General features: G+C 34.8%; 1 protein-coding gene across 3 annotated transcripts in view; it reads right to left on the bottom strand.

Moving 5' to 3' along the window:
- NCAPG2 (non-SMC condensin II complex subunit G2) overlaps positions 1–12,351 on the bottom strand; it is a 71,288-nt gene that overhangs the window by 7,368 nt on the left and 51,569 nt on the right. For all 3 annotated transcript variants that reach the window (XM_045290058.1, XM_045290059.1, XM_004702336.2), the window contains exons 23-27: positions 9,004–9,194; positions 6,422–6,562; positions 3,611–3,714; positions 2,559–2,659; positions 474–573 (exon numbers count right to left, since the gene is read on the bottom strand). In XM_045290058.1, coding sequence (XP_045145993.1) covers positions 474–573; positions 2,559–2,659; positions 3,611–3,714; positions 6,422–6,562; positions 9,004–9,194 — 637 coding nt within the window. The remainder of the gene's footprint in view (positions 1–473; positions 574–2,558; positions 2,660–3,610; positions 3,715–6,421; positions 6,563–9,003; positions 9,195–12,351) is intronic.

Genomic DNA, 12,351 nt, shown 5'->3' with positions numbered 1-12,351 from the left:
GTCATTTCACTCTCCCTCCCTCCCTCCCTCCCTCTTCTCCCTCACTCATTCTCTCTCACACTCACTCCACTCACTCACTCACTCTCACTCACCTACTCTCTCACTCACTCTCACTTAGTCTCTCCCTCCCTCCCTCACTCACTCTTATTTCATTCACTCACTCACTCACTTCACCCACTCACTCACTCTCTCCCTCCCTCACACACTCACTCTCTCTCACTCACTCTTCACTTACTCTCTCACTCACTCTCTCACACACTCACTCTCTCACACACTCACTCACTCACACACTCACTCACTTTCTCACTCACTCACTCTTCACTTACTCTCTCTCTCACTCACTCATTCTCTCACTCACTCTCTCACACACTCACTCTCCCTCTCTCACTCTTCACTTACTCACACTCTCACTCACAAAAGACAAAAACAATGTCTTTGTGGATAAATGCATTGGAATTTATCTAGTTATTTACCTTTCAGAGCTATCCTCTTGCAAAGTTATTTCCATGAACGTCTTTAGTTTTTTCTGAACAACGGCTCCCACCTCCTTTACTTTTAAACTCTTATATTTACCTATTGGAAAATTATAATAAGAGATAAAACATTTATATTGAGAGAAAAAAATTCCACTTTACAAAACATACATTCCTATACCTTTGAGTATTTCTATAGAATTGAGCTTACTTATCCTTCCCCGTTTTAGTTACATATCTATTGATCTGTGGATGACTATTAATCATTTCCTCCCACAGGAATGTTGTCAAAGTCAAATGAACATATATGAAACGGATCAGAAAACGAAACGATTTCAATTTCAGTCATTCAATTGTTGAGGAAACACTAAGTGCTAGGAACTCCTCTGCACCCAACTACCATGCTCACAGCTTTATTTGGTGAACCGTCCCTCGTTCTTCAGATCTCAATTGAGTGGTTATGCCCTTAGCATAAGTCTGTGCTGAAGGCCTGTCTACATCATGATCTAGTTCCTTAATGTTTTAAAAAGAAGTTATTTTGGTAGAAGCAATATCTATGTTACTATAGAAAGAAATCAGTAACATCACTAAAACGGAATAAAATATTTACAAATTTTTTTAAAAAGCATTAAGCCTGTATATTATTACTCTTTCTTATACTGAGGCAAGCATTTACAGGTATCTCCAATTATTTTCCCAGTACCATTTCAACTAGCTAGGTGATTCTGAATAGGCAAGGTTGAGGCTAAAGAAAAACAGCAGTTAGGCTAAGTATTACCACCAAAACATACCAAAATTAGCAGATATAAAATCAAATTAGAAAATGTATTAAGACTTCCATAAAGATTGTGAACTAGGCAGATATGCTATCCAGATTTTTTACAACAAAGAATTAAAGAATCAAATGACACAAATATGGATAATCCTATAACCTTAGAGCTCCAACTGAGAATATAAAAATGTAGACCAGATACTGATTACAATAATAAAAATGAGAAAAATGAGAATGGAAGCAACACTATGGAACAGTGAACTGTCAATTGACTTGGAATAGCATGATCATTTTGAATTATTTCAAGTGTTTGAGATAGGCAGAAAACTGGCTCTACTCACCCAATATTGCCCCAGCACCTACATTGGAAGCTGGTAAACAGAATGGTATCATCTCCTTACTTCCTACATACTCTTAGAGACCAAAAGTATGGCTACTCCAAACCCCAGCCCACAGTGGCTGGTGACACAACTTCATGCCACTCTTATCCCACTTGAGCATAAAGTGCAACCCTTCAGATGGGGCACTAAATGTGTTTGGGGACATGCTTGCTGTCTCTGCAGCCAGCAGAGTATGCCATCCTGCACCGAATGCCCCTGACCCACCGCCTCCTTGTGGAAAAGAACCATTATCCCGGACAGGATGGCCCAGACCTGTCAGTCACCCTTTAGCACCCCACTTTTCTCTTCTTTCTTTCCCTTGTTTCTATTTGATTTTTCTTTTCTCTTCTCTCTTTCTTCTGTTTACCCCTACCCTTGCTGTCATGTTTTTCTTTTTGGTGTTTTTCATTTAGATTTGTTTTTTAATTTTATTCTTTTTTTGGATTTTGTTTTTTTGTTCTTTTTCTAACAACAACAAAAAAAATCCCACCCAAAAGGAGACAGCAATCACATTCATAATACTGAGTTACACCTACCCCTCTTGTCAGCTTGCCAAATGGACAAGTGTCAACACATATCCTGCACCATTCTGTCAAGGACAAACAGAGGCTACCACCAGCCCAATCCACCCTCAACTGCTCTACATGAAAAGTGACCAGAGAACTGTGCCCACATTCCTATGTGAATATCAGTCTCCAAGGCCCTGAGACATGACATCTGGATGGTCTCTGGCTACCAATACTGGCTACTCTGTAAGGCATCACAGTAAAATGCCCTGGATAGTGTGGGAGAAAAATGTGGACTAAAACTGTAGAGCCATAGGGTGCGTTCAAAGTGCCAACCTTTCAGTCAGCAGCACTGCATTACCAGAGCTCCTTGTGTGAGGTACACCCAAGAATAATAGCCCAGATGATGAGAGAAAATGTTACCAACCTTTATTAATCACCAAAATAATATGCACAACAGCTGTAAGACACACAATGTTATCAATATCATCAGAAGTAACACATGTCTTTAGTTCATCTAAGAATGACCTGCAAAAAATTAACAAATAGCTGATGTTAATCAATAATATATACTAAATAGTTGATAGAAAGACAAATATAGCCAAGGTACATCACCATGGCATATTAAATTTTCCCATATTTTTACCCTAAGTGCGCAAATCATGTAATTGACCAAACCAAATTCAGTTGCCAACGAGTTGCTTCCAATTCAGATAGAACAACGTAGAACTACCCCTTTGGGTAATTTCTGAGGCTTTATTACTAACAGGAACAGACAGCCTCATAAGGAAGATATTAAATTCAAACAATGTTGCTAGAAAGAGAACAAGTATGGTGATACTTGTTCTCCATACTTGTTCTCTTTCTAGCAACATTGTTTGAAACCCTGTATACTTTGACATTTCAGTTATCAAAGATGATACATTTACATTTCTTAGTTGAATGTATCTGCTATTAAAGCTCCATAAGTAGAGAGCTGAAAACTATTAAATTTATAATCAGTCATTCCCTCTGTATTTGCCACATACCCAAAACAAAAAACAAAAAAGTTACAATTTCAATCAAGGTGCAACTAATTAGACAAATGAATTAAGAATTGAGAGCTCGCTGAAAATTATACTAGGGTTTAAGCTAGCTGAGTGTTTTGAAGTATATACTTTAAGTAACACTAACAAATGTCAGTATCGCACACTAGCATTTTAAATGTTTCTTTCTGAATGATAGTATGGTAAACATAGTCAGGTGAATATACTTTACAGAAAGTTAAAATTTCACTTTGTGTAAATTTAATGTAAATAAGGACAACAGTATATTCCTTGATAAAATTTGGCGAAATAAAAAAAAAAATTTGGCGAAATAAAACATATTTCTCATAGAATTGAACCTTCAAGACTTTTTTAGAGTGAAAACAATAAAGTAAAGCTGCTAAGAAAGCATAGAACCACAATAAGAGGTGATGATAGTAAAGAAAAAAACTACCTGACCACATTGGAAGTCTTTATTATTATTCCTGTTAAACATCTTGAAAACGGTGGAAGGTCTGCAAGACACTCTGGTAGAGTAAGCTCGTCTATATCCGAAGCCTGAACAAAATAAGTTTCAAATCAATCATTTGCAATTTGAGTCTGGGTCAATTGCTTATTTTATTTTACTTAGGGTATCTTCCAGAAACTTGAAGCTGACGTCTTCTTAAAACCAAACAGTAAGTTAGCTTAATTGGTTAAAAATGTTTGCCTTCAGTAGTACCTCTTTTAACAACTATCCAACTGGGATCAAATTGACAAAAGCCAACTTGCAGTATTAGAAGGGAATCTTAGGGGGCGGTGACTTTATGCTAATGGGGTAGAAGGATGAGGATGCTGTACAACTTCAGGAATGCAACCAACATTACTAAGTGGTACACAGACAAACTACTAAACTGGTGTGTTTTGCTGTATATATTCAATAATCAAATAAATTAAAATGGGAGGGGAAAAAAGTAACACCAACCAAAAGCATAAATGTTTTCAAAGAAACAAAACCAGGAATGCTTCTTAAAGGGATGGCAAAATGTCATCTGGCTTACTTGGGACAGCGCATCAGGAAAGATCAATTGCTAGAAAAAAACACCTTGTTTGACAAAGAGGATAAGTGAAAACAGGGAAATCCTCAATGAGATGGGTTGACAGAGCAGCCATAACAATGGGCTCAAACATATCAAAGACCATGGACATGGTGCAGAAGCAGGTACTCAATGGCAACAGCATGTCATTAAAAACAAACCAAAGAAAAACAAATGGTGGCAGAGACTCACAGATTATTTTCAAGGGTGTTGGTGCTGGTGTGTGCTGTCAAAGAGACCCTGTTATCAGGGCCAGCAGTTATAAAGAGAATGCCACACAGGAGCTAAGACTTGAAAATACTAATTGTGCTGGGTATTTCTCATTCATATCACTGTCCATGATCTTTATCCTTCTGTGATATATTTTGTATCAGTATTCTGATAGTTTATAATTTTCCTTAAATAGTTTTAAAATATCAGCTACAAATTTAATGTTTACCCATGATTCAAAAGAACAAAATTGTTTCCATTCATAAGCTAAACAACAGCTAAGCTTTCACAAATGATTTTAATATTCCCAAGTAAAGTGGAATAATACCTATTCTAAAGATATTTATCTACAGCTTTAAAAATGGATTTAAAAAACTATTTCAGAAAGTTGAAAGTTACTGCCATAAAGTGGAAGAAATTCTAAATTTGCAAAGAAATTCCATTTCTAAAGCTACATATTTAGCATCCTCAACTAATACTAAACTTATTTAGTATTAGTATCCCTGGTACCTGGTACCTGGTATCCCTGGTACCTCAGGGATGTCAATTATAAAAGAACTGATCTTAAAAAAGGTTCTGAAAATTTTTAAGTTATCATGAGGTATTTACTAGTTATATCTATAAAATTTTATTGAAATTCACTACAATAAAGGCAAAAAATAATTGTGAACTTACTATAAACATTTTTTCAAAACATTACCCTTCATGCTCTTCATGAAAATAATTAAGAGCAAATCAACAAATTATTTCAGAATTATACAACCATAAAACTATTATTCTCTCTTGAAAAGCTAATGTACACAGTTTAATTAATGATTCACTATTAAATAACGAAGGGGCGCTGGTGAAGCTATTGCATAAGCATTGGACTGCTGATAGCAAAGTTGGCAGTTCAAATCCACTAGCTGAGCCCTTCTACTCCAGTAAAATGTATAGTCTCTGAAACCCTGAATGTCAATGGTAGTGGTCTGGCTTTGTTTTTTATTTTATTTTATTAAATAATAAAAACATGTAACTTTTCACCTTAACTACAACTAGTACTCAGTTGATGATAAATCCCTAGATTAGCTTTATCACCCTAGATATTTTATATATCTAAATATTTTTTGCTTATTATTTTATAAGTGAGCTTTCAGAAGTACCGGATATTTATGATAATAAATACTATCACTAATTTCTAAATTTTAAGGATTTTGAAATGTAAAATATCCCTAAAGAACATTAAATGAACTGTATATGATGTGATATTATCGAATGACTGTGAGTTTTGTTAGCAGCAATAGTTGAATTTTGGTTTGCAAGAAAATGTCTTTAGTTTTCAGGAAACATGCTGGAGTATTTATGGCTAAAATGCTATGTCTATAATTGCTTAAAAGTACTTGGTGGATAAAACAAACATGACTAAAGGTTAACAACTATTAAGTTTAGCTGACAGATAAATGGCATCCATAATGCCTTGTAAACTGGAAACATTAATAAAAACGTTTAAATTTTTTACTTAAAAAATCAAGTATTAAAGTATGTTAATAATATGAACATTTTTAAATGTAAAATGAGTGTTTAAAATGTTAAACTGGTTATAGCAAAGGGTATTTTTACCTTATTACTCTAGACACCCAAAATAGAGCCAATTATTTTCCTCCCTATATGAAAACATCACTCAATACTTATAAATACATAAACACATTGTCTAAACCAGGAATCAGAAATGTTCACAATGTAAGCACAGATTAGGTTATAATTATAAGAGATGACATCTTTAATATATTTTTCACAATGGTCATAAGACAACAAAATACAAATTAGCTATCAGATTTTGAGGTATAAATCTTAGAAAATAAGAAACCACATCACAAACTATTTCACTCAACTTCAAGTTCTTAGAAAACACTTTGGAAAAAAGTTTCAAAGTCCTTACATATTTTCATAGTCCAAAACGACAACAGACCACACAGTAATCTCACCATCAACATATTTACCTTTCGTAGTTTATGACTTATCTCCACCACCTGTGCAGCAATCAACGTAGAAAGCACTCCCTTGTGAAGAGGCGTATCCATGTGCCAAAACTGAACGGTTGTTATAAACTCATGCAGAGGTGTTTGAACAGAATAAAGTAACTACAACAAAACAGATCATTCCCTTTTAGTGGAGCTAAAAGTCACGGTTAAAACACTCCAACAAAACCAAGAGTAAGAATAACCATTTCAACTTTCTCATCCAGGTTTCAAGGATGTCATGATTTTACTTGCCCGTTTCCCAGTGCCCACTGCTTTCCTTTCTTCTGTACAACTCAAGCTGATAGGAATCCACAAGCAAAATAATAATAATAAAAATAAAATTAAAAAAAAGAAATCCACAAGCACCAGCACAAAAGAGAAATGATATGACTACAGCCTTCTGATAACTATTAGTATAAACATTCTTGCCCCAAAAGCAAAACAAAAAACTGCCCCTCGAGAACCAAAGTATAAAAAGAAAGAAGGAAAACTAAACATGAAAAAACATCAATTACTTTAAAATAAGACATCAACTATAAGGCAATGGATTTTCAGTGAAGTGACATAGCAGGTAGTAAAAGAACAGGTTAAAAAAATTAGAAATGGCCCATGTTATATCACAAATTAATGAACACATAAGTTTATTGCAATCCAACCCTTATCATCACAAATTAATCACCCTTATCAACTTGGCCCCAGTACACATCTCCTAAAACCTTACATAAGCTCTAAAGATAATTATAAAGTCATACTCATATCTACCATGATACAACTAATAAAACTAACACACATACAACTGAAAACACACTAGCCCATTATCTTTCTTAAGTGAAGAAAACAAAAATTAATCAAAACCAAAATCATTTCAAATAGACTCAATGAGATCAAGAAAATATGGCCATCAATCTTCAATGATCGCCATCAGCAAAGAAAATAAAGTTGGAAGTCTTCAATATTTCACAAACACACTTCCTCTCATTTACACATTCTAAGAAATCATTTTTGCAGAATAGCTCATTCATGTTTTAAGAGTTACTTAAACAATAATGGCTATGGTGACAATATGATTTTTGTTCAGAAATATGCATAACACTTTGAAGAATATAAACAAATCTGACAAAAAGGTCAATAGTTGTTTGTGTTTTTTTAACTATTGCATTTTGATTTAATCTAATTGCACACAAATGTGATTACAGTTCCTAATTCTAAGAGGAAGATGATGCATGCCTCCATATTATTCGTTTCTTCACTTTTACATTTTAACCACATGAAATTTTACATCATGATGGATTAATTCAGAATTTCCATGCACCACCTCAAAATTATGCAGAACTAAGGCAATAAAAAATAAACCACTAAAATTCTCATGCTAATTGAGACGTAATGGGCAACTTACTTGGTTACAATGTACTCTAAGTCACGAAATGCCTAGAAATAATGGTGGTTCACTTTATAGTGGACCCTGAATTGGTTTTTACCAAATGGTTAACTACTAAATCATTTGGGTGACAACTAAAAAGCAGGTAAGTTCCTATTACATAATGACACATTTGTATCAGTTTTCAGGTTCCTTTCAAGATTTATAGTCTCAAAACCCCAAAGGGGCAGTTCTACTTGGTCCTATAGGGTCACTATGAGTCAGAACTGACTTGATAGCAGCAGGTTTTGAGTTCAATCAGCAAAGACAATCCACAGGCGCCCTTTCAAGTCTGTGACTATCATTTCCAATTAGGAGAAGATTCGAAGATTAATAGGTGCTTGGAAGGTAACCTATGATGAGAGTTCACATTGCATCTGTGGAAAGTCTCCATAAACTTGAGGCCGTTGTTGTTGCTGTGTTGATTCCAACTCACAGCAACCCTATAAAACAGAGTACAACTACTGTATAGGGCTTCCTAGGCTTGAATCTATACAGCTGTAATCCAGTGAAGCAGGATGTCAGGTCTTTTCTTCTATGGAGCCAATTGTGGGTTAAAATTGCAGATCTTTTGGTTAGCAGTCAAGTATGTTAATCATTGCACCACCAGGATCCCCAAACGGAAGTCTGAGCTCTAAAAACAGACAAAACTAGCACCCTCAAAGCTCTACATTATTTGGAAAAGTCTATAAAATAATAATGTAACACTCATTAGTCCATTAACAGATGTACTTTATCAGTTCTAGTTTGTTACGCTGTACTAGTAAAGACAAGTTCCAAGACTGAAAGAGACATGCAAAGAAGTGAACCTCCATAGTCCTCAGGCCAGATGGGTGCAGTCTGGAACAGCTATTCCTCTTGGCCCTCTGTGACTTTTAATCACAAATACAAATATTATCATTTTTCTACGTGTCCCTTCTTATGGAAAATGTTGTAAAGCACTACCTGAAATGAAAGCATAAGCTATTGCCTCTTATACTCTTAACTATATTTCATAAAATAACCTGACATCATAAGGAAAGCTAACTTAAACTTTATTTAAGTAGACATTACTTCAACACACTTTAGTCCATGGCAGTGACTCATACTTCCATCCAATGAATATTTATCATTTAACTTATTATATTACATAAAAAATGAATACCCGGATGCCTTCCTCTGGTTGTTTCTTGAAGCCCCGTGCAATACATTCCAACATAGTCTGGAATACTTTCTGGACTGTGTCAAACAGAGTTGCAATGTCTTCATTTGAATCTGATTTTTGAATTAAAGATCTTCTTCCAGTTACCTCTTTTAGAATGCCAAGAAGTAATGAAACGTAAAAAAATCCCTTCACTAGAAAGAAAATTGGAAATATCAGTTATCTGGTCATGTAATGAGTTGAAATTATCACGCATTTTTTCACCAACATGAGTGTTTATGGTAGGTTACATATACGAGCGGTTTCAAAAAGCTCATGGAAAATGTATACTAAAAAAAAACTATGTGTGGATTTCAATTTTTTGCACTGAAATAAACTTGTGCTAGCTTGTCATATAACATGGCTGAGCAGAATCCAGTGTGAGGCATTTAGAAAGATATCAGGTTGAAAAACAGTCCTTTATCAGAGTGTTATGGATTCTGCTACAACTCAAAACAAAAACAAACATCAAATTTATAGTAATGCTTGTGTGAAAGAATGGGAAATTCATTGACACTTTATAAAAATTTTATGGGAATAATGCCCCCCAAAAATCAGAAGTTCACAAATGGAGAACTCATTATATAAGGTACAAGATGATGTTGACAACGAATCCTGCACTGATTAGCACACCACCCACACCAGTTTTGAAGGGAAGAACCTTGTTTCCGCCCTAATGGAAAGGGCTGCTCACTGAAAGAAGAAACAATCACCAGCACTGTAGACAGATCAACTGGTTGAGCTTATACATTCTGATGGAAAAATTGAAGTTCAGCAAACTCTGCTCGATGGACACCAAAACAGTTGTGTCCATATGTGCGGACAAGAGCAGGACTTTCAAGGGAAACTTCAACCTGGTGGGTCATGATCCTGAAGCATTTGTTTGAAGAATTTAAACACAACACCCTTGTACCATTATGATCCCACAAGCAAAGCACAATCAAAGCAATCGCCAAGAGGCGGAAATGGTCTAGTCAATGCAGAAGCAGACCCATCAAGGAAAAAGATCACGACAACAGTGTTTGCAATGCTCAAAGCATTTTAATCCTCAACTTTCTGGATGGCCAAAATGGATAACATCTGCTTATTGAGAAAGTAAGCCAGAGCTACAACAGAAAAACGGCCAGTAAAGCTTCACCCCCAAATCCACCACCACGATCATAATTCTGGCTATCCTTCTCATTAAACAAGCACAATTTTGAAGTTTCAATGGAAAATTAAGTGTTCGCCTTACAGTTCTGATTTGGCTCATTTTTTTGTGTCCTGATCTCAAAAAATCTTTAAAGGGTGCCCATTTTTTTTTCAATTAATGTTCATAATGTTTAAAAAGATGGCATTAACACAGTTAAATTCCCAGGATCCTCCGTTCTTAGGGGATGGACTAAATGGCTGATACTATCGTTTACAAAAGTACCTAGACCTTGAAAGATCTTATGTTGAGAAATAAAGTTTATAGATTAAAAAATATATTTTATTTCCATTTTGCCATGAACCTTTTGAAGACCATTCATATAAATGATAAGCAGGTACCAAAGAGCTAGGTTGATCAGATTCATTTAAATAGTATAAAATAAATAAAACTTTTGTTCCCCTTATATACAGGTTGAATACCTTCCAATAATAGTAATTGTGCATTTGATTGAGTCACTAAACTAAGAACATAGGAGTACACAGCAATTTGGAAGTGCGATTTCCTGGAATGTCTGAATTTAAAGAACATTTCTTATTATCTGATAAGAGTATCTAGGTGACAAGTCAGTGTGGATCATAATCAAGAACTTACATAAGAAATAGAGATAGTAGTTGAAATACTTTGGTTTATAAGATAAGTTACTAATTACAATAAGCTCTGTTTGAAACAAAAATATGAAACTAACACTAGCCCCCCAAAATGGGGGGCACTGGCAAAATCCTTATGCTCCAGTTTATTCCTAAAAGCACATGGTTTCACAAAACTTTATGAAATGACTAAAAACGGAAGTTTCAAAGAAAATTACTCTTAAAAGAAGACAAAAAGATCTAAATTCTTCAGATATATGTTATCTGGAAAAAAAAAAATGCCTAAAAAGTGGAATAGGAGATAACAGAATGCTGATCCATTTAAAAAGAAAATGCTAACAAATCAGAGAAGATGGTCCACTTAAGAGTAAAGGATCTATCCACACAAGATAGTCTGTGCAGATATCTCTTCAAGCTGGGCTGAGTGGGGAAGGAGGCACAGGGAAAGGTGCTGATGTGGGAGAACCAATAAATAACAGATACGCTTACTGACAAAAATCCCTAAAGTTAAAACATTTTAATTGTGCCTTATTAAGCAATACATACAGATACTAGTTAAAAAACTACAATGAATTAATTTTTGTAAATGTCAAAATTCACAACATATTACAGAAGATGATTTTGAAAGCTTCCCAAATGTTATCGATTGGATAGAACACTTGCTTCTTTAAAGTAAATTAGTTTATAAGCAAAGTGTATATGGGGGGACGAGGGGGAGTATCAATATAATTCAGAGTAGCACTGTTTTAATATAAAAATCCTATATTTATTAGATGTGTAACATTTTTTTAAATGGTACTGGTACTTTTAAAGATTGTTATTTTATTAATGTTCTGTCATACTGCACAGTTTTAATAGTCCGTACCAAATCTCTTTCCAGAATTTGTTGGTTTTAGTGTCTGTTATTGTACAATGCATGGTTTCTTTCGAAAAACACTTTTTGTAACACCTGCATTTTTGTGAGTTTGGATTTTTGCAGTTGGGTTACACACAAGATTTCTCTAGTACTCACTTTCTCAGACAGGGTACCAGATTTGAAACTAGCTGCATTGGAAATCTAAATTCTAATTAGCTCCTCATAAAAGTAAATTTTATTAATACTAAAACCAGATTTAGCTCTTAGGAGAAGACAATCCCTAAAGACTAACCTAATTAATTAAAAAGGAATCATTGTTAATGTTTTGTTCATTAGGGTCTAAAATGCCATTTCACAACAGAAAATGAGTTACAAAAAAAGGCTCAACTTTAAAATAATGTTTAAACTTAAATTGGATGCCTTAAACACTGTATAATCTAGTTTATAATTAAAGATTCAGATGTTCGGACACTAACTAGAGAAGAGGGACCAACACCCTACCTCCAACTTCAGGAGCTGAACCATAAGACGACTAAGGGTGTTTGGGTGCAAAAACACTCTATAATCTACCAGGTCCTGTTGGCCAAGTGGGCTAAGCATTACATTGTTAACCGACAGGACAGCAGTAAAAACCTACTAGCCCCTCCACAGGAGAAAGATGAGGTGTCTGCTCCCAT

Source organism: Echinops telfairi, unplaced genomic scaffold (genome assembly GCF_000313985.2).
Source record: "Echinops telfairi isolate 266 unplaced genomic scaffold, ASM31398v2 ScPeMD7_31;HRSCAF=116, whole genome shotgun sequence".
Classification (NCBI taxonomy): domain Eukaryota; kingdom Metazoa; phylum Chordata; class Mammalia; order Afrosoricida; family Tenrecidae; genus Echinops; species Echinops telfairi.
This window is presented reverse-complemented; position numbering and strand designations above follow the sequence as displayed.